The following is a 23,005-nucleotide window of genomic DNA, read 5'->3' on the forward strand; positions in this document are numbered from 1 at the left end:
AGTATCATCTTTTACTTCTTACTTTCAACCGAAAGTTGAAGCAAAAGGAAACCATTGTTGATCTAGGGTTCGGCTAGTCTTATTTCTTTGATTGGCAAGTCATTTTTGTCTCGTTTTTAATAATTTTTATGTTTCTGGGATCGTTATAGCTTAATCTAGCTAGCCCGGGACTAATTTGTGAAATTGTTAAAGTATTTGAGTTTTTCCATTGATGAACATGTTAGGTTTTTGAAGCTTAATGGTAGAAAATGAATGGTTGTTGTTAGATAAACAAATTTGTAAATGAATTTTTGATGAAATTATCAATTAGGGATTAAATTGAAAACTATGATAACATGTGTGGTAAAATTGTGAATTTGTGAAATATATGGGTTGTTATAAATATGTTTATAATTCAGCTAAGCTTGGGTAGGGATAAAATTGAATGAATTTCATTTTCAGAGCCTAGGAACTAAATTACAAAGAATTAAAAGTATAAGGGCAAAATGGTAATTTTCTAAAAGTTTGTAGGACTGAATTGAATATGAATTATATTGAATTGAGTTAAATTCATTAGTATAGATCCAGTTAGACCTCGTAAGGAATTAAATCGCGGCAAAGAGAAAATCCCAAATTAGTCACCTCCGTATCTACGAACACTCGTTGAGTAAGTTCGTGTAATTAAATTGTGTAATTATATGCTTTGATTGAATTAGATGTATGTTATTTGCATTATTATCATATATGAATACCGACCACATATCCAATGACGTATGACGATTACCGAGTCCCATTTGAACCTTAAGAATCCGTAGGATACAAATGACATGTCATTAGGGTTACTGATTTTAGCTCTTATGAGCTTACCGATACTCAGCTCGTATGAGCTTACCGTTATTCAGCTCGAAGGAGCTTACTGTTTAAATCTCGTATGAGCATACATGTACATGAATTGACAGATTACAGTTCAATACACCTCGTGTGTACTACTCGCATATCCAACGATATTCTACATGGTTCAATGGGCACAGTTCTATTACGAGTTTATATAAGTTCGATACGAACAAGTACAGGTATTTACATAAATTATATGGAAATGGTTTGTATATGATATATGGATACATGGTATATATGTTATATGTATAAGGAGTTTGAATAGTAGTTGAACTCATGCATGATTCTCGGTTTTTATATAAATTACATGGCTAACATTGTTGATGAATATATGTTAGGCTTTTGGCCAAATTGAGTTGAGATATTGTTTGGGTTTACTTACCTTAAATGTGATTAAATTGGTAAGTTAAATTAAATTGGTAAGTTAAATTCTCTATTATACGAACTTATTAAGATTAAAAACTTACTCTGTGTTATTTTTTTGTGTTTTGTAGTGATTCGAAAGCTCGTTTGGGTTGGAAGCTTGTCAGAGCTATATCACACTATCCATCAGCTCTTTTGGTACTTTCAGTTATTTAATTTCGGTTATAATGGCATGTATAGGTTAATTTGGCCAATGTTGGCATATAAGTGTTTTGTTGAGATTACCCACTTATATGGCTTAAGTTTGGTATATTTTGATGTGTGTATATATATATGTGGCCTTATCATATTTGATGTGTGTTTGGTATGGTAGAATGATGGAAAGTAAAATGTGGTTTGAATATACATATAAGATATGTTATATACCTTGGAGTGATTTAGTGCTTTGTTATGGAAAACTTATAGGTATATTGATGTTAGTTAGAATGGTATATTTGGTACCATTTGGAAATATTGTTATGTTTTGGTAAGTAAGTTTAGTGACATGAATTGATGCAAAATGATTAAGTTAAGTGACATGAAATGATGTAAAATGATTTATCTTGTGAATTGGTATTTTGGGTACCAAATGGGTGAGCTTGATAAGTGACCTACATAATAGGTTTTTGCTTCAATTATGTATATATGTATTTGGTCACTTAGGTAAATTTGGATACATGGTTAACATGTTTGCATATTGTCATTTGAGGTGTCTAAGGGCATATTGGTTGTATGTGATGATTTTACATGTTTAAGGCTAGATTTTGGCTTGTTTTGGATGCCTAATTAAGGCTTGTGTATATGCAAAATGTTGAGTGTAGGTGGATGCCAAATTGGGTGAGAAATGTGGCTTGTAAAATGGCCTACATTCATCCACATGGGCAGAGACACGAGCGTGCGTCACACCCATGTGTGACACACGGCCAAGTGACACTGCCATGTGTCACATAGCCTAGCACAACGAGTGTATGGCTTTATCGTATGGCACAAGTCAGTGAGTTACACGAGCACAGACATGGGCTAGGACACTACCGTGTGAGTCATGTAGCCTGGCCACCGGCCGTGTGGCCCTTGCAGTTTTGAAATTTTTAAATGTTTTCGAAATATTTTGAGTTTCTGATTTAGTCCCAAATTGTTTCTAATGTGTATTTTGGGCCACGAAGGCTCGTATAAGGGACATTATGTATGAATTTGATTGGTTTTTGACATGAATGCTATGTAATATGAAAGGTTCGTATTTTCTGTCTGTTTGATTTGTAAACTTTGATAATGCTTCGTAACCCTGTTTTGGCGACAGATTCGGGTTAAGGGTGTTATAGCTATAAAGTGTAGAACAATATCAAAAGAGAGGCTATGAATCAAAAGGGAAAACAACCAGAACAATTCAGTGAAAATGATATTGTAGAAGACTAAAACAATGGTGAACTTCTAGTTGCTTTTGTCGACAACTCTAAAGTGGGGCTTCTCGATTCTGGTTGCACCTTCCATATAAGTCTCAATCGAGATTCATTTACAATATATGAAAAAATGTCAAAAGGTGTTATTTTGATGGGAAATAATGCTTCATATAAAATCGCAGGTATTGGCATAATCAAAATTTAGATGTTCGATGGAGTCACCAGAACACTTAGTAGCATACAACATGTACCAGACTTGAAGAAGAATTTGATTTCGTTGAGTATTCTTAATTCAAAAGGCACAAGTACACAGCTGAAAATGGGGCTCTAAAGATTAGCAAGAGTTCCCTCATTGTGATGAAAGGGCAAAGAAAGACTGCCAAGTTATATGTTTTGCAAGGTTCTACTGTTACTGGTGATGCAGCTATCATTTTCTCTTCCTTGTCAGATGATGATGTTACTAGACTTTGGCATATGTGTCTAGGGCATAGGAGTGAGAACGACATGGCAGAATTAAGCAAAAGGGGACTTTTTGATGGATAAGACATTAACAAACTGAAGTTCTGTGAGCACTATGTTTTTGGGAACCAAAAAAGAGTTTGATTCACCAAAGGAATCCATAACACGAAGGGAACGTTGGATTATATTCATTCTAATCTTTGGAGGACCATCTAGAGTGCTTTCGAGGGGTGGCGCTAATTATATGCTGACGATCATTGATGATTTTTCCAAAAAAGTTTAGGCATTCTTCCTAAAGTAGAAAAGTGATGTATTTTCTACGTTTAAGGCTTGGAAAACTATGATCGAGAATTAGATAGGAAAATAGATAAAACACCTTCGCGCAAATAATGGCTTGGAATTCTATCCTGATGAGTTTAATGAATTGTGCAAATTAGAAGGGATTGTGAGACACTTGACAGTTCATCATACTCCACAACAAAACGGCGTTGCAGAATGAATGAATAGAAAACGTGGAAAAGGTTCGATGTATGTTGTCGAGTGCTTGTTTACTAAAGTCATTTTGGGATGAAGCGACCTCTGCTGGATGTTTTTTTATTAATCGGTCTCTATTCATTTACATTGAGAAAAAGACTCCACAAGAGGTATGGTCTGGTAATCCTGCTAATTATTTTGATTTAAAGATCTTTTGGGCGTCCTGCATATGCTCATGTTGATAATAGGAAATTGGAACCTAGATCCATTAAATGTATTTTTCTTAGTTATAAGGCTAGTGTTAAAGGGTATAAGTTATGTTGTTCTGAAAATAGAAAAGTTGTGATTAGCAGAGATGTTATTTTTTATGAAACTGCTATGCTACCTAACTTATCTCTTAAAGACTCTTCCAATAAAGACCAGTAAAAGTAGGTGGAGCTTCAGATTGATCTAGGATCTACAATAGAGTCTACTCCTCAAGTTAGTACAGAAACTCAGAGTAGAGTTGTTTTTTCACCACAATATTCTATTGTTAAGAACAAACCTAGAAGAGAAACTAAACCTCCAAAGAGGTACGTCGAGGTTGTTCTAGTTGCTTATACTTTAAATGTGGCTAAAGATATAAATACAAATCAAGAGTCATCTACTTAATACGAGGCAATTAGCTGTGAAGATTCAAGAAAGTAGATAATTGTCATGCAAGAAGAGATGGAATCACTTCATAAAAATAGAACAATGGATCTAATGAAGCTTCCTAAAGGTAAAAATGTTGTTCATTGTAAATGGGCGTTTAAAAAAAAGAAGGGACTCTAGGAGGTGAATAACCCATATATAAAACAAGGTTGTTTGCAAAAGGTTACAGTCAAATTCCAGGTGTAGACTTCACATATGTGTTTTCTCCTATTGCGAAGCATAGTTCAATTCGAGCCTTGCTTGGTATTGTGGACATGTATGATTTAGAGCTTGAGCAGTTAGATGTAAAAATAGCGTTCTTGCATGGAGAACTTGAGGAAGATATTTACATGCAACAACCAAAGGGTTTTACAGTCTTAGAAAATGAGGACTATGTTTACTTGTTGAAAAAGTCCCTTTATGGCTTGAAACAGTCACCAATGCAATGGTACAAGAGGTTTGATTCTTTTATGACTACTCATGATTTTAAAAGAAGCAGCTTTGACAGTTGTGTTTATTCTAAGAAAAATAGTTATGTATCTTTTGTGTATCTACTCCTCTATGTTGATGACATGTTGATAGCAGCCAAAGATAAAGGAAAGATAAGAAAAGTCAAAGCCCAGCTTAGTAAAGAATTTGAGATAAAGGAATTGGGAGTAGCAAAGAAGATACTTGGGATGGAGATTCTCAAAGATAGAAAAGCATGTAAATAGTACCTAAGTCAGAAAGGGTACATTGAGAATGTCCTTTATAGGTCTAATATGCAGAATGCCAATCCTGTTAATACTCCATTAGCAGCCCACTTTAGACTTTCATTGGCTTTGTCTCTGCAATCAGATGATGAGATTGACTATATGTCACGTGTTCTATATTCTAGTGTAGTGAGATCTCTCATGTATGCTATGGCTTGCTCATGTCCAAATTTTTCATATGCAATTAGTAGATACATGGCAAATCCCAGTAAAGAACACTGGAAAGTAGTTCAATGGATTTTTAGATACTTACGAGGTACTACTAATGTTTGCTTACAGTTTGGAAGAACTAGAAATGGAGTCATTGGGTATGTTGATTATGATTTTGCTGGAGACCTTGATAAAAAAAGATCTTTTACAGGGCATGTCTTTACAATTAGGGGTTGCGCAATCAGTTGGAAAGCCACTTTGCAAACTACAGTTACTTTGCCTACTAGTAAAGCTGAGTACATGGCAATTACTGAGGCTTGGAAAGAAGCTATTTGGTTCAAAGGACTCTTTGGTGAACTAAGTAAAGACCTTCAGATCAGTACATTATTTTGTGACAGACAGAGTGCCATCTTCCTTACGAAGGATCAAATGTTTCATGAGTGAATAAAGCACATTGATGTTCGATATCATTTTGTGTATGATATTATTGCTCGTGTTGATATTGTTGTGAGCAAAGTTAGTACTCACGATAATCCTACAAATATGATGACTAAGTCACTTCCTATAACAAGGTTTGAGCATTGATTGGACTTGGTTGGTGTTCATTGTTGAATATTACCCCTTAAGGGGTTTTGTGGAAGAGGTGGAGAACTTGATCGTTGAGAGTTCGTGCTGAAGAACTTATTTGTTGAGAATTAGTGTCAATGTGGAGATTGTTAGAGTTATGTGACCCAAATTCATGTTAAAAAAATAAAATAAAATAAAATACAAGTAAAATATGTATAGAACTACTCTTCTTCTATTTGATATTGATTGTACAAGTAGAATCCGTATAGTACTTATATCCTTCTATTTGACATTGATTAGAATAAGGTTTTTCAACCTTATAAATAGAAGTAGTCAAAACTCTTCTTGTATCATTCGAATTTCAACGTTAATGAATTTTCTTCTCCTCTGCCCGTGGTTTTTTCTCGAAAGGGTTTCCATGTAAAATCTTATTTTTCTTTCTTTTTTCTTTGCGTTCGTTCTATATCGCCATTATCGACGTTCAGTTTTTACAAAAACTAATACAAAATGTTATAATATTTAAATTAGTGTGTTATACACCTAATTATACCCCTAACAAATAGTACACGTGGCAAACTGCCGAATGGTCATCATCCTACCCCTCACGAGCCTTTCAATAACCCCTTAAAGAGCTAACACAAGAACGGTCAGCATCACACCCCTCGTTGGGATCACCTAGGCTTAATCATCTTGTAGAACCCCATATGTTGGCAAGACAACAAAATACACATCATGGCAACAACTAACTTGTAATGGCATCCATCGTAATGTTGAATACGTGGCACTTTAGGAAAATGGTGACCCACTATATAAGCCTAGGTACACGAGGGTCCAGGATCTTTTTCCTCTCCCTCGACACTCTCCCCTATCAACTCTCCTTCCCCTTCCTCAGAACATCTCCTCCCCTCTCCTTATTTCATCGACTTTTTACCTCACTAGGTGAACTGACACTCCCCTCCTCCCTATTGATATCTAGTGTCAACAAAGCATATGTAAAAGCAAATTAAGAAAATTAAATTTATTTAAAAAGTATATTAAACATTAATATTAAAAAATTTATGAAATCTTAATGTTTCAAATATACTTATTTAAAAAAATAAAAAAAATTATTGTAAATTCAATTAATTTTAATTTTAACTTTCTTTTAAAGAATTAAATGCATTAAACAAATGAATATTTTCCTAAAATATTGATACATGCAATTTATTTTCCGATTTATAAATGAATAAAATTGTTCATAATTTTTAATATTTCTCTAGAGTGTAATAATTAATTAATTTAATAAATATACGGAATTTCCACAATTATTAATGATATAAAAAAACATCTTATTTTTCTATGAAAATAATCCTCTTAATTGTACTGGAGCCATTTTTCTGTCAAGAAAAAAAAATAATACTCTTAAAACTTTGCTAAATTATTACAGATTATTCATTCTATTTTTTGTATCAAATTAATAAACAGTACTTTTTTAAAAAACCTATAATAATATAAACTAAATACTTTCACAATTTTAATTAATTTGAAAACACCCGTGAATGCGATCTAGTTTTTACCATTTGTCTTTCGATTTTGATCTTTTTTATCATTCTGCTATCTGCATAAAGAGGGGAGAAGGGCATAAAATAGTTTGCTGCGTAAAAATTAAAGAAAATACTGAGAATATATAGTGAGAAGACAAAGAATTATATAATGAACCCAAACTCCAACTCAAGACCCCTGAACTTAACAAATTCAAAAAGCCCGTTCATAAAATCTAGAATAACTTGTTAAAATGATTATATACTTCATGAACCTGAACTCACAATGCTCCAACCCATACCCACAACCTTTCCGTTTCCCACCTCTAACTATGCTTATTTTCGATGAATCCAATCAACAAATGCAAACACAGTGGAACATATTTCACATTATAAAAGGGATTTTGATGATCCTTTTTGACAAATACAAATGCAAATAAAATGTACTTTTATTATTACTATTAAACACAAGATTTTGCTGAACTTTGATGCCAAAGGATCCACAAGTTAGATAACCCCTTTTGCTCACAACTCTGACATTGCATAATCCAAAGCATCAACAAGATAATCTGCACAAGTACAAAATTGCATGTAACTGTATTGTGCCACGATGCCAAAGGACATAAAAGGAAAATTACAAAAATAAGCGATACTCTATTTCAATTTAATAAAAACAGAATTTCAGTCGGCCAAAGTTTAAATATCTTAATACTACACTAAGTAATTCACCAATCTAATACATTTTTTCTAACATATGTATACTTTTAAGTTTTTTAATTAGTATTGGAAAATCTTAATTCTAACCTGAACTTATGCATACACAATAGAGTATGAAAAACGAACTCACTTTTTACTAGGTAATGAGCTTAATTAATCTTAACTGAACACGTTCAAATCAAGTTTTTACTACACAATTAAGTTTCGCAATCAAATCAAAACATTAAGAGAAGTACCGGCATCATCTTTGGTGAAACACATTGGCGGCTTTATTCTGAAAACATTTCCATGCAGCCCACCTTTCCCAAGTAAAACTCCGAGTTCTTCAGTCAGAAAAGAGAACAGTTAGCATAAATTTGTCAACAATGAAGACAAAGCCCATAAGCTTATTATCCAAAGTTGGAACAATTTGATTGGATCCCCTTATACGTCCCCATGTCCCTCCCGTGTAGGGATGTGGGGGCACAAAAGCAAAAGAGAGGGATATGGATTCTTTTGCTTCTCGATTAGAAGATACAGTGATATAAAAAGCCTTTGTTTTCTGATCTTTGATTTGACTAGTCATGCCTTAATACCTCTCATTTTCTCGAACAGGATGGCAGTTTCTGCCTTGGCCGGTGTCTTCTCCTTCCTGTCGGTAACAAGTTCCACACCCACCATTAAGCCTCTACCTCTGACATCTCCAATGACTGAAAAAAGGGAAATAATACTGAGAAATTCGGTTCACTTGATAGCACTAACTTGACATTGTAAAAGAACACAAATAAATTTAAACTTAAGTGAGAATTTAGTAGTCCTAAAAGCAATTTTGTTAAATTACAAAGGTCCATTTAAAGCAATTCCTTGTGTTCAAGAATTGAATAATTTTCTGTTCAGTGCAATTCAAAATTACAAAACAATGGTTGGCGAAAATATGCATGAGCAAATTAAACACTAGTTTTAGAAACTGGTGCAAAGCAAATGGGAAGTGCCAAATTGTAGAATAATTACTATCATGTTTGTCCTGTAAAGATCTCAAGCGTCCGATCAAGTGAGAACCAACATCAGCACAATGTGCTTGACGCTTCTCCTTGTCTATAACTCTGAGCACTGCAAGTCCACCTGCAGAACATACAGGATTTCCTCCAAAAGTGTTAAACTGAATTTTTTGAGCCATCACATGTGCAATTTCTGGTGTAGTGACCACTGCACCTAATGGTAATCCATTGCCGATACCCTGACAAACACGACATGTTATGTAACAGGACACTACCATTTCTTATAGCAATGACAAAAGATAGCTAAACTAAATTAAATAATGTACCAATGTTCACAGAATTTAGTACAAAGTAACAAAGTTTGATGATTAAAGACCTTTGCCATGGTAACTATGTCAGGAATGACACCTTGAGTCTCAAAACCCCAATAATGGCTTCCTGTGCGACCAAATCCCGTTTGTACTTCATCGGCAATGCAGACACCGCCAGCCTTGCGTACAATGTCATAAACCTGTTTCAGATATCCTGGGGCTAGTTCAACTGCTCCTCCAACTCCCTAATAATAATTAAAATTTGAAATTTTCAGTATCCAGTTTTAAAGAGCAAGAGGAAAAAAAAAATGAAAAACACCTAAAGGAGACAATTGTTGCCAATTTAACCTGAATGGTTTCTGCTATTAACCCAGCAACTTTTCCTGAAGTACCATACTCAATGTGATCTTGTACATCTTTGGCATAACGAGTAGCATCAGAGCCAAACACTCCACGAAAAGGATCTGGATTAATAACATGATGGATTTCACCCTGTCACATGCCAATATAACATTCAGAAATCAGCATTCGAGTTTGAACTTTGAATGATAATATCTCTGTCAAAGAGCTAGTATATAGATGTAAAGGGAATATATAATGGTTACATAGCTAAAATTTTTAGAATGAAGTCCAAGATACAAGTTCAAGGCTTGAAAAATAAGGCAACTAACTTGTCGATGAAAAGCAGAGGATAAATAAAAGGTAAACACCATATACACTCATCTAATACATAGTTCACACGCTCATTTAATACATACATTTCAACATTTCCATTATAGACCCAAAACAAATTTAATACTTTTCACTTTCCTTAGAATAAAGAAATAGATAAATGTGAGAGGATCATTTTGGTGCAATATTTTAGTGCATGTAACTACCCAATAATAAAAAACAATTATTCCAATCCCATGGGATAAGATTGTGAGCTGGATACTATTACGTGCCTTGGCATAAGATCTAGTCACAAGTCTAGACGAGAAAGTATCCTTGCTTCGACCTATGGTTACTCAAAGGCAGATTCGTCTTTGACTGAACCCCCTTCCCAAACTAACGTTTGTGATAAAAAATAAACTCGTCCCTTTATTTCATATTGGCAGCCTTTTTATAGGCTGTTAATTACAAAGGAAAATCCTAATCTAATTCCTAATTTAATGTCCTAATAGAATTCCTAATTTAAAGTTTATAAGGAAATAGAAAACCTAGTAAAACTAAAACTCCTAAAGAAATTAAATAAATGTAAAACTCTAATTCCTATTCCTTCGTTGATATTGTTTTCCAATGAAAACATCTATATCATTACTCCCTCTCTCGGAGTTGAGCTTGTCCTCAAGCTCAAATTCAAGATAAGCTGCTCGAAAATTATCAATTGGTTCCCAAGTGGCATCTTCTTGAGGACATCCTGCCCATTGCACTAATAGTTCCCGTCGACCTCGATTAAGCCTGGTATTAATAATAGCTTGTGGAGTAGGCAAGGCCTTGCCATCATATACTAAGGGCAAGTCTCCTACCACATCTGGTTGAGGTCCCTTGTATTCTTTGAGGAAAGAAACATGGAATACATCATGTATTCTGCCGCCTGTAGGTAATTCAAGCTGATAGGCCACTGATCCTATTTTGTTCAAGACTTTAAAAAGACCAAAATATTTTGGCAATAACTTGTGATGCTTCTATTTAGTTATCGTCAATTGTCGATACTGTTGAAGCCGTAACCAAACCCAATCCCCGACTTTAAAATTCAACTCTCTGTGCCCCAAATCATAAGTGGCTTTCATTCGTTGCTGAGCTTGCAAGAGTCTATCCCGAGCATTGTGTAAAAGTGCATCCCTATCTTGGAGAGCCTTATCCACAGCTTCAATCCTTGTAGAACCAGCTGAATAGGAGAGAAGTCGAGGTGGATCCCTACCGTATACTAATTGGAAAGGAGTGTCCTTTAGGGCAATGTGATATGAGGTGTTGTAGCAATACTCAGCCCATGGAACCCAATCGACCCACTGTCATGGACAATCACTAGAGAGGCATCGTAGGTACATTTCTATTGTTCGGTTAACTACCTCTGTCTGACCATCAGATTGGGGATGGTATGCTGAGGAAAAAGCGAGCTTAGAACCACTTTGACGAAATAATTCCTTCCAAAACAGGCTGAGGAAAACTTTATCACGGTCCGAAACTACGGATTCCAGCAAGCCATGAAGTCGGAATACCTCTGCAAAGAAGACGATAGCAACAGATATAGCAGTAAATGGATGGGACAAAGGTAAAAAAATGAGCGTACTTCGACAGTCTGTCCACAACCACCATAAGTACCGATTTCCCTTTTACTTTGGGTAGACCCTCCACGAAATCCATAGAGATATCAGCCCAAACATGTTGTGGTATTGGAAGAGGTTGAAGTAAACCTGCAGGCTGTAAATTTTGCCATTTGTGGCATTGGCATACTAAACAATGTTGCACAAATTCTGAGGTTGCAAGCTTCATTCCTTTCCAAAAAAAATCGTGGCAAAGATGATGCAATGTTTTCAATTCCCCTTCATGTGCCATAGCATGTATAAAAGAGATAAGAGTGGGAATAATTGGTGAGGTAGGTAAAAGGTACAACCTCCCTTTGAAGAAAATCAACCCATCTTGTGCAATCCAATCGGACCCCAACTCTCCTTGTAGAATTCTTTGCTGGAGTTGTGATAATTCTGAGGAAGCTTCTATTTCTCATTTGATGGCTTTAAGAATTTCAACTTGAGGGAATGAAACAGTCATGAGGCGTGGTAAGTCTTCGTCTTTTCTAGATAAAGCATCTGCAGCCCTGTTCAACTTTCCTGCTTTATATTCGACTCGAAAATCAAACCCCATTAGCTTGCTGATCCAATGTTGTTGTGGGGATGTCGTAAGTCGTTAGTCTAACAAATACTTAAGACTGAAGTGATCAGTACGGATGAGGAAGTGCCTTCCCCAAAGATAGGGTCGCCAATGAGTCACTGCCTTTTCCAAACCAATTAATTCAAGTTCGTAAGCAGCCAACTTAAGGTGTCGATCTGCAATCTTGCAACTGAAAAAGGCAATGGGGTGTCCCTTTTGTTGCAGTACGACTCCAAACCCACTGTCCAAAGCATCACATTCAACCACAAATTCCTCCGCAAAGTTGGGTAATTGCAAAACTGGGGCTGCTGAAAGAGAAGTTTTTAATTGAGTGAAAGCAACATCAGTTTCCTTAGTCCAGTTGAAGGCATTTTTCTTTAGAAGAGATGTTAAGGGTGCAACCACTTGTCCATAATTCTTGATGAATTTTCTGTAATATCCTGCCAACCCAAGAAAGCCTCGTAGAGCCTTCGTAGTTTTAGGAGTTGGCCAATCGGTGACATCTTTAATTTTAGTGTGATCAACCTCGACCCCTTCACCATGGATGACATGACCAAGGTAGGTTACCTGAGACTCTCCAAAGAAACACTTGGATTTCTTTAAGAACATATTATCCCGCAAGAGTTCAAATACTAATCTTACATGATGCATATGTTCAGTCCATGTTTTGCTATAAATTAATGTGTCATCAAAGAAGACTAAAACAAACTTACGCAAGTAAGGGCGAAAAACGTCATTCATCAAACTCTGAAATGTGGAAAGGGCATTGGTAAACCCGAATGGCATGACAAGAAACTCCAAGTGTCCATGGTGGGTTCGAAAGGCTGTCTTTTCCACATCAGTAGTTGCCATTCTAATTTGAAAATATCCCGACCGTAAATCCAATTTTGTAAAATATTTTGCCCCATGAAGTTCGTCAAACAATTCATCCACAACAGGAATCAGATATTTGTCTTTAACAGTGCAAGCATTAAGCTCTCGATAATCGATGCAAAAAGGCCATGACCCGTCACGCTTCTTTACTAATAGTACTGGAGAAGAGAATGGTGATCTACTGGGTCGAATGATTCCTTGTTGTAACATTTGATCACACTGCTTCTCAATCTCATCCTTTTGAAAATGTGGATATCGATAAGGCCTGACTACAATTAATCCCATTCCTGGTTTGAGAGTTATACGATGGTTACATTTGCGGTTAGGAGGTAACCCAAACGGTCTTGGAATAAATGCGCAAATTCTACCAGTAGTTTATCTAATACTATATTAGTTAAATCCTGTCCCTGTATCAAACTAAGTCGTGGAACTTCCTCTGGATGCTACCCTTGCCAGAGTATCTTCTTCTTGTTTACTGCAAATTGCATAGTTAAGAAGCTGAAATCCCATAAAATTGGACCAAGGATACACAACCATTTAACCCCCAAAATCATATCAAACCCTTCTAATGGTATTGTATAAAAATCAGCTTGAAAGTTGTTATTGGCCACAACGAACTGTACTGATTTACAAATGCCAATGCTAAGAACCCGTTCTCCGTTTGCCACACATACTTGCAACCCCGATTTCTTTTGTATTTTCAGTCCCAATCTTGGCACTAGACCTTCACGTAGAAAGTTATGTGTACTGCCTAAATCAACGAGAACTAACACTGTTTTCCCTAACACCTTTGCTGGTAGTTGCATAGTAGATGAATTGCAAGTTCCTCTAATGGCATGTAAGGAAATTTCAAGATCATCTACCTCATCATCTTGCTCATCTTCAATATCTGGTACTTCTATCCAAAATAGCCTTTTACATCTGTGCCCCATGGAATAAGACTCATCACAATTATAACACAATCCCTTGGCCCTTCTTTCCGCCATCTCTGCTCGTGTCAATCTTTTGATAAATGGTGCGGAAGAACCTATTTTGTTGTTATTTCCCATTGGTTTCGTTGTTTGTCCTCCTCCCTTTGCAAAGCTCTTAGTTGTTGGAATAATTGAAGTGCTGCCAGCGTTTTGGAAAGCTGACCAGTTTAGATTGGTTTGAGATAACATCTTGAAAGAGACTTTTTGTTTACGTTCCAAAGCTCGAGCCATATTCATTGCAACTCCAAGGTTTCCCGATTGTTGCATCTCGATATCAATTCTAAGTTCCTCTACCAATCCGGCAGTAAAAAGGTTTACTTGTTGTCGAGGTTTAAGATCAGTAGACCTAGCCAGTAGTGATTGAAATTGGCGTTGATATTCTTCTACCGTCCCAGCTTGTCTTAAGTTTGCAAGTTCCCCCAAGGGGTTATTACTCATAGGTGGCCCAAACCTGACATGACAACACTCTCTAAAGCGCTCCCAATCCAGATTTGCCTCCTCTTCCTCGATTTGATCAAACCACAATTGTGCTTCTCCTAAGAGATGGAATGAAGCTAAGCCGACTTTGTCTTCTTCGTTAGTCCGCTGATTGCCAAAAAAAATTTCGCATCTTTTTAACCATCCTAAAGGATCTCCAACACCATCATAAGTGGGAAATTCCATCTTGGAGTATCTTGGCACCATGCCCCCACCGTGTTGCGAATCTGAATTTTTTTTCTTGCCTCCACTGCTGCCTTGTTCTTCATTATTTTTTTCTGAATTCCCTTTCGTCGTCTTTTGGACTGAAAGAGATAAGATCGCCATCTGCTCCTCTAATGCTTGTTGCCTTGTAGCCATTTGTTCCATGAATGCCTCCAGCTTGGCTGTCAAAGTTTTTTCGTCACCCATGACAGCCGACTCCGATACCAAGTTGTTATGCGCCTTGGCGTAAGATCTAGTCTCAGGTCTAGACGAGAAAGTATCCTTGCTTCGACCTATGGTTACTCAAAGGCAGATTCGTCTTTGACTGAACCCCCTTCCCAAACTAACATTTGTGATAAAAAATAAACTCGTCCCTTTATTTCATATTGGCAGCCTTTTTATAGGCTGTTAATTACAAAGGAAAATCCTAATCTAATTCCTAATTTGAAGTCCTAATAGAATTCCTAATTTAAAGTTTATAAGGAAATAGAAAACCTAGTAAAACTAAAACTCCTAAAGAAATTAAATAAATGTAAAACTCTAATTCCTATTCCTCCGTTGATATTGTTTTCCAATGAAAACATCTATATCAGATACCCATTAATAAATAGGGTAAACTACCAAGTTGGTCATCCAACTTTTAAGGCGTTTTTATTTTGGTCACCCAAACTCACCCAACCAACCGTTATCCTATAATGGGGTCTGACTTGGCACACCCCTTATTGGTTAAATCCCACTACAAGACACTTCTTTGACCAAGTCAAACTTCTGAACGAATCAAAATTTTCTTTCCCCTTCTTCTTCTTCTTCCTCTTCTTCTTCTTCTTCCCTAACCCAACTTTTTTTCTTCCACGCCTCTACTCCTTCTGTCCCTTTGCTCCCTGCTCTAAAACTTGATTTGTATGTTAGTTTTCCTGATTGTTCTGTATATGTTGTTCTTAGTATATACAAAGAACTAATACAGTTTTTTGCAAGAATGTTGCTAATAACAACCTTGACGGACCTCTTCCCGATAATCTTGTCTCATGTACAAATCTCAACAGCCTGTAAGCACTGATATACCGATCTAATTTCTGTTCTAAACGTGAAGAACCTTAAGGTAGTAACCTATTGATTGATTTGTTGATAGTAATGTGCATGCCAACAAGTTGAATGGAACCATTCCACCCGCTTTTGAAAGGCTAGAGAGTATGACCTACCTGTAAGCTTCACTCTTGTCATATTAATGCTCCCCCACCATGCTCCCAAATGGAGCCTAAATACTTGGTTCAATTGCACAGTAGCAACTCCCTGTTAGTATTTCTAATTCATAGTAATATATAAGGTTTGCTTTGTTATTTTTTGGGGTCTGAATGATCTTGCTCTTGCTGATCCTCCCTATTCACTTTGTTCAAACAATACCAATAATACTTCACCGGAATACTTCATTACAGAGTAGTCTGATTCATGTTTAGAAAATTTAGGAGCAAACTCGATCTTCATAGTTTGAGAGCAGGGAGCAAAGAGGTACAAGGAGCAGAGGGTGAGAAGAGAAAAAGTTAGGGTTAGGGAAAAAGGAAGGGGAAAAAAAATTTTGATTGGTTCAAAAGTTTGACTTGGTCAAAGAAGCGCCCTAAAAATTGGTAACAAATATAATATCTATAAGTTTAGCATGCACCAAAAGTGAGATAAGATTAAATCATCTATTCCCATTCACTTTCTTATCTTATACTATCCTCTAGAACTTCCAGCATATCAAATCCATTGTTCAACATCATATTTAGCTAACAAGCAATTGGAAAAAGGGAACATCAAATTTATCTAATTATTTGAACAAAAGCACACCATTAAGCAAAAGTCAAAGAAAGTTTAAAGCCAATGGCTGCTAAAACAGAACATCTAGTTTTCAACATGACTTGGTGATATAAAAACATGAAATTTTTTGTAGGAATTACTAAGACATGATAAGTAAACAAACCTCTGGTATTGGGTACTTCCATGTGTTCAGTGCAGTGAGTCCAATAGTACTAGAACTTCCACCATGATAAGCATTTCTCAAGGAAATCATACCAAGATTACCAGAGTACAGTCTGGCCATCAGCATTGCTAACTCATTTGCCTCACTCCCAGAATTCACGAAATATACAACCTGAAAGAATTTCATAAAACAATTCATTCCAGACATCATTTAGGGATCAATTGACCAAGCCTTTCTTTTCCAGCCATTTCCCCCATGAATACCAATAGCCAAACAATCTGTTCTTATCAATAAACAGTTTTGTTGATAACACTGGATGAATTCATATATTGCTTTACTTGAAATTAAGAAGGAAAAAAAATTGCAACCATTTTTTAACTATTAGCATTTTTGCTTTCATAAATTTTATTATTAATAATAAATAAAAATAAATAAAAGGATAAACAAAAATTTTAACTAAAATGATCAAATGACTTCAACATAATAATTTCATATTACTCAATTATGAATTTGTTATAACTGCCAATTCCATTTTCCTTTAATCCAAAATTCTCATTAAAAAGGAAAACATAAATATTAAGAATCTACTGATGCTTCACCAGAATGGAGAAAATAATAATAAAATCATTTTAAAAAATGAAAAACTAAAGCTCAGCGAAAGAAGAAGAAATCAACCTTGAGATTTCCAGGCATTTTGGAAGCTAAAGCTTCAGCAAAATCAGAAATTGCATGATGGAGATAAATAGTGGTAGCGTGCTGGAGTAGCTTATTTTGCTCTGTTATTGCATTCAAAACCTCCGGATGGCAATGACCACACGAAACCGTTACGATTCCAGCAAATGCATCCAAATATCTCCTCCCGTTTTCATCATACAAATATTGCATTTTTCCTTCAACAATATTCAACTGAATACATTTTAAAAAAAAAGCATAAATTAATTATGAATATATAAAATAAAATAAAAAAAGGAGCGACTATATAATCTGAAAAAAAGGGAAAAAAACCATTTACAGGCTTTTGGTAGTAGTAGAAGAGAGAGGGGCCCAAGAACTTCTTCCGCTTCTCAAGGATTTGATCGGCCGACGGTCCGTTGTACGGTTTCGGCTGGTAATCGAACGGTGGAAGCTGACGTGGCGCATCGTGGGATTGTGTAGCGGCAGCGGAAGTAACGGTAGAGAAGGAAGTGCAGGGAGAAAGTATAGGGTTAGAATTGAAGTTGAGTATTGCTTTGCCTTCTCCAAAGGTTCTCCTCAACAATTTTCTCTGCAACATCATCGCCATATCTTACCCAAAACCTATAAAAATTTCACAGATTCCTCTCTCTTGTTCGAGAAAGTGGGAAAAAAGAAGAAATTTATGGAGTGAGTCGACTGTTTTCCTTTTTATTTTCCACTGTTTTATTACCAAAAAAAGATTTGATGAGATGGCACTAAATTTTTAAAATATTTAAATGCTTATTATAAGAAAATTTTCTTTTCAGATTCGTCTTTATCTAGCGAATCCTTGGATATTAATTTCAATCCGAATTTCAAGATTTTTTTTTATATATTATATTAGATTTATAAAGTGGGTATTAAAAACTCATTTATGCTTCCATTATAATAATAATAAAATTAATTGTTTATTATGAATAATATTTTATTTTGGTTTAAATTTTCATTAATTCTTTGATGTATGTACAAAATTTACAAATATCTCATTTATATATTTTTTTATTATGATATTATTTGTAGTAAAATATAAAATTAAATATTTATATATCTCAAAGACAAAAATGGTCATAATTTGATAATTGAAGTTTTAGAGTCGAAAATTATAATAAAATCCAAATTAAAGAAATGACGTGGGATGGAGTAGACTCTGACGAGGTAGTAGATAATTAAAATTGAGCAGGCAAAGGATTCATTAAAAGTGAACAAAGACAAATTACAAATGTCAGCACTTTCTTTTTAGTGAATATTCGTTGGGTTCCCCAACCCACCCACCATGGCCTCACTATACTGCCTTTTTTTCGATAATAACCAAATATATATATATTATTTTTTAAAAAATTCAAATGAAAATCGAGAATAATCTGTTTTATACGGTGCCGTAGATGACCCAATTATTATATTTTAAAAATATTTTTTTTAATGTCGTCAGAGGAACAAGTAACATAAGTATGTATTTTATAAAATATCCGTAAAAAATACGAATATTCAAAAAGGAAAAAAAACATATTTTTAATAGATATTGTCAATCTCTCAGGCGGCCCGGAAAATTTATGACACCAATGGCAAGTAAAAACTAACTTTTTGGTGTGGTTAAGCTGCCTATATATCCCCATCCCCGGAATATGTTGATTTTTTAAAATTTTCTTTTGCAGTTTAAAAAATTATGACAAATTAGTTATTTGAATACAATTTGTTTTAATCCTTGAAACAATAGAACTTTTTGCTTTGATATAACAAGAATATAAATTTTGGTATAATGAAATTATAACTTTTTAATTTAGTTAAATTGTTTTTTCTAGATAAAAAAATTGATGTTTAATATAATTGTAGTCTTTGAATTATATAATTTTTAATTTTTAATTTTTAATTTACTTAAGCAAATAGATAATTTGTAATTGTTTTGGAATAAAATAGATTAAATTAAAAAACCATATTGATTAATTGCAATTAGATTCATTTAAACATCTTCATAATCTGTCTCCATTATAAATAAATCAGTATCTGGTCTCTTTTGCTAATATTCAACAAAATCTGTTATTGCTCATCTATAAACTTGATTGAATACTTATATAATAGTGTTATTTATTACAAATTCAAACACATAATAATAATATTAGCATTTCATGCAAATAATAAAAGAAATTAAATTTTGAAGCATTTATGTGAATTTGGATATTACAAAAAACACATCGCCATCCTCTTACCATTGAATAACATTTAGTATTATCCAACATATATGCTTCCTTAAGGAAAAAGGAATATATTCAACACAGATACACTCGATTTCTTTCATACATTTGAACAATCATACACTCATAACCATAGTGCAAATATATGTTAGATACTGATGTCGGATGCAACCATCCTTTACGCAAAATGAAGAGTCAAAACAAAATTGCTGTAAGTACCTGCTTACGATTCGAGGAAGATACCCCAACTGTCTGAACTCTTTGTAACTACAACTGAGTATGGATAAAGCCTGCAATACGACCAATGTTCTGCATTAATTGTCTTATTGCATTGCCTTTGAAACCGGCCTGCATTCAGATTAAACCAGAGGGAAGAATCGGTTCGTTGCCCTGAAATATGAAACAAATTAATCTGGCTCATTTCAATTAAAGATGTCTGAAAAACTACTTCTCTCAGTTCATTTCAACACAACACATCGCATTTATCAAAAAACACAGTTAGAGAATAGCAAACTGAACAGCAGGAAACTAGATGTCAATGTCATAAAAGAACGATGAACCAAATACTACAAGCACAGAAGGTTGTCACTGGATCCTATACTGAAAGTATACTTACTATCTAGTCCACTAACAATGATGCAACAAGATGCAGATCGAACACATGACATGGTTAAATCTGTGATCTTTGTCAACAATTTAGAAAACAATATTATATTTATCAATGGAAAATCAAGCACACAAAGTGATTCTCATTAATAAGGTATAAGCTTTGCTATGCAAACAGAAAATAAGAGAACAAATTGAGACATATACCGGCCGCATTTTGTGGGGGAAAACAGTCAATATAGCCGAAATTGAAAACCATCCATTGCTCTGATGCAGGCTTAGTTGGAAGGAGACCCAAAAAACAAAGAACCAGTCAATTAATTACTTTAACCTCAGTTTTTGCATTAGTCTCAGGCCTGCCACTCCTTGTGGCTCGAACGGAATCTGGACTAGCCGGTAGAGATCCAAAGGCTTCAAGAGCCTCTAGGAAGAATCTCTTGTTAGGGACTATACCATCTTTTTCCATTTCTTTCACCAACTTCTGTACAAGGTCTTTCATGTCAGCTTTCGTGTAGGCCTTATATAGAAGTTTATATGTCGATGAATCGGGAATCACCCCAATGTTATTTGCCTTATCAAATAGCCTATCGGCTTCCATAGGTAGACCATTTCTACGGTAAACTTCAAGCATGACATTTAAGGTCGAAACTTTCATTTCCTTCCCAGAGTCAACAATCTCATCAAATATTTCCCTCGCCCAAGAAACAGAATCACAAAATCCATACATCATTATAAGACTCTCGTAGGTGATAAAGCTTGGTGTGTATTTCATATCAGTCATCTTTTTGAAAATATTTTCAGCTCTCTCTTTAAGCCGCGCCTTGCCATAATTTATGATCATCGAATTAAATGCAGGAAGGGTAGGTTTCTCCTTTGAGCGCAACAAGCTCTTAAACACTTGTTCCATCTTATCAAATTCTTGCTTCTTGCCATAAGAATCAATAAGCACGTTAAATGTAATAATATCAGGCTTACACTGATTGCTTTTCATCCGAGAAAGAACAGACTCCATCTCTCTGATCATCCCCTTTTTCCCATACGCATCCATCACACCATTAAATGTATATATATCAGGGGCAATACTGCTCTCAGCAAGATCCTTAAACAAAGCATTAACTTGATCCACATTTCGAGCTTGAGCAAAGGCCCTCAAAAGAATATTGTAAGTGACAACATTGGGTTTACACCGTTCAATTCCCTTCATCTTGTTGAAGTAACCCAAAGCTTTGTCCAAAGCTTTGGCTTTATCACGGGAATGGAGATGGGTGGTGATAAGAGCATTATAAACCGAAGAATCAGGCCGACAACCACTGTTACGCATCTCAGAGAAGAGCCACATAGCCATTCTAGTTCGGCCTTTCTTTCCCATAACCGTAATCAATTTCGAATAAACCCCATTATCGGCAATATACCACCTTTGTTTCTGCATCCATCTGAAAACCTGAAAGGTACAGTATGTAAGTAGTCAAACAGATTTACTTCATCCAAGTTTCCAGCTTCCAACAGCAATTCAGGACACTTTAAGAAGCTTAAATTCTCTAACACAAAGATTTGCTCTCAACTCATATGTTCAATAAGTTCCACTTGATTGCTGCTTTTACCTGTTTACTAGTACTAACAGATCATTGTGCCCGAACCCATTCTGTAATTATAACAGCTATGAATATAACGAGATAAGTTTAGTTTCCTTTTTTTTTTTTTTATCTTTTCCAAAAACAATGTTCGAAGAACACCCGTATTAAGAACAACCTGAAAATGCAAAATTCCAATTACCCTAAACCTTAAAAATGAACCAAAAAGGGGGAAATAAAAATCGAGAAAGGGAGCAAGGAACCTCAAGGCATTGAAGCCATTTATCAGTTTTGCCGAGTTCTTCAAACAGGAGAAAACAGTGCTCGCATCTCACAACACTCACGTATCTGCTCAATGTCTTAACCAACGGCTCTTTGTCGCCGAAACTTCTCATTAAGACCCGAACTAGTTCCTTGGCTTCGGCGTCCTCAGGTTTTGAAGAACCCGTTTTCCTCCTGGGTCGGGTAGCACAGGATATTCGTGTGATGGGTCGGGTTGGAAGATTACATGGTTGGGTGAGGGAGGATAGGTTAGTTGGTGAAGAATTATGTTTAAAAGGAGAAGGGAATGTGGAGAGTTGCAGAGAGTAAGGTGATAAAATTAGGGGCATTTTATTTTTAGCTTTCGTTGTTTGGAGCTGCTTCTCGGGGGGGGCTTCTCGGGGGTTGTTTGATAAATATGGAGTTTCTGGAAGAAAGTAAATGACGAAACTACCCAAACAAAAAACTAAGGGGCAAAAAATGGATCCGAAAGAATCGGGATTTTGAACCCGACGTGAATCGAACACGCAACCTTCTGATCTGGAGTCAGACGCGCTACCATTGCGCCACGGATCCCAGCTGATAGGTTCTTATATAAATTTATATTTATTGGAATAGTTATGGGTCCTGATACATATCGTCTGGCTCCGGTTGAAATGATTAGTCATTAAAAACCACAACAATGTGTTGTTTGGATAACAATGAGCTTTTGGTAATTGAATTGATACCCTATCGACCACCCTAAATATCTGTATTCCGATCAAATTCGGTACAAAATCCAAATTTAATCCAATTTGGAGTTTGATTTAAGCTCAATTAAGATATTTGATTTGGGATAATACTAATAATAATGTTATTGAAGCGTGCACATAAAGGATTCAATTGTCTTATTTAATTAGAATTTGTTCACTCTTAGTTGAGCAGTAGAACATCATTATCAAATTTAAACTAAAATCAATTAGAAGTAATAAAGAAAATGATAAGTGAAGCAAATGGGCCAAATCTTATTTGAGTTGATTCCAAGGGTAAAATATGCCACCTTTCGAACAAAGGAAATAAAA

At 35.3% G+C, this 23,005-nt stretch overlaps 2 protein-coding genes and 1 non-coding gene across 5 annotated transcripts; all 3 read right to left on the reverse strand.

The window, feature by feature from the left end:
- Nucleotides 1-7,411: 7,411 nt before the first annotated feature.
- LOC121208248 (alanine--glyoxylate aminotransferase 2 homolog 1, mitochondrial) lies at nucleotides 7,412-18,122 on the reverse strand. The gene is made up of 9 exons (XM_041078792.1): nucleotides 17,616-18,122; nucleotides 17,279-17,509; nucleotides 16,604-16,774; nucleotides 9,620-9,763; nucleotides 9,337-9,516; nucleotides 8,974-9,199; nucleotides 8,559-8,672; nucleotides 8,220-8,306; nucleotides 7,412-7,835 (listed from the first exon to the last, which is right to left on the reverse strand). Exons 1-9 carry the CDS (start codon nucleotides 17,883-17,885, stop codon nucleotides 7,792-7,794), a joined length of 1,467 nt encoding a protein of 488 aa, XP_040934726.1. The 5' UTR covers nucleotides 17,886-18,122; the 3' UTR covers nucleotides 7,412-7,791.
- A 1,370-nt stretch (nucleotides 18,123-19,492) lies between these two features.
- Nucleotides 19,493-22,347, reverse strand: LOC107914377 (pentatricopeptide repeat-containing protein At4g39620, chloroplastic). Of its 3 annotated transcripts, none has more exons than XM_041078791.1 (3): nucleotides 21,947-22,347; nucleotides 20,320-21,553; nucleotides 19,493-19,796 (listed from the first exon to the last, which is right to left on the reverse strand). In XM_041078791.1, the coding sequence occupies exons 1-2, from the start codon at nucleotides 22,292-22,294 to the stop codon at nucleotides 20,426-20,428; spliced, it is 1,476 nt and encodes a 491-aa protein (XP_040934725.1). In that variant the 5' UTR covers nucleotides 22,295-22,347; the 3' UTR covers nucleotides 19,493-19,796; nucleotides 20,320-20,425. The 3 variants fall into 3 exon arrangements, with proteins under 3 accessions (XP_040934725.1, XP_040934724.1, XP_016698768.2); XM_041078790.1 differs by having other exon boundaries at nucleotides 19,493-19,854; XM_016843279.2 differs by having other exon boundaries at nucleotides 19,493-19,896; nucleotides 21,947-22,346.
- Nucleotides 22,348-22,448: 101 nt separating this feature from the next.
- Nucleotides 22,449-22,520, reverse strand: TRNAW-CCA (transfer RNA tryptophan (anticodon CCA)). The gene has a single exon. It is a non-coding gene; the product is annotated as a tRNA-Trp (tRNA).
- Between the last annotated feature and the right edge of the window lie 485 nt (nucleotides 22,521-23,005).

Source organism: Gossypium hirsutum, chromosome A10, assembly GCF_007990345.1.
Source record: "Gossypium hirsutum isolate 1008001.06 chromosome A10, Gossypium_hirsutum_v2.1, whole genome shotgun sequence".
NCBI lineage: Eukaryota > Viridiplantae > Streptophyta > Magnoliopsida > Malvales > Malvaceae > Gossypium > Gossypium hirsutum.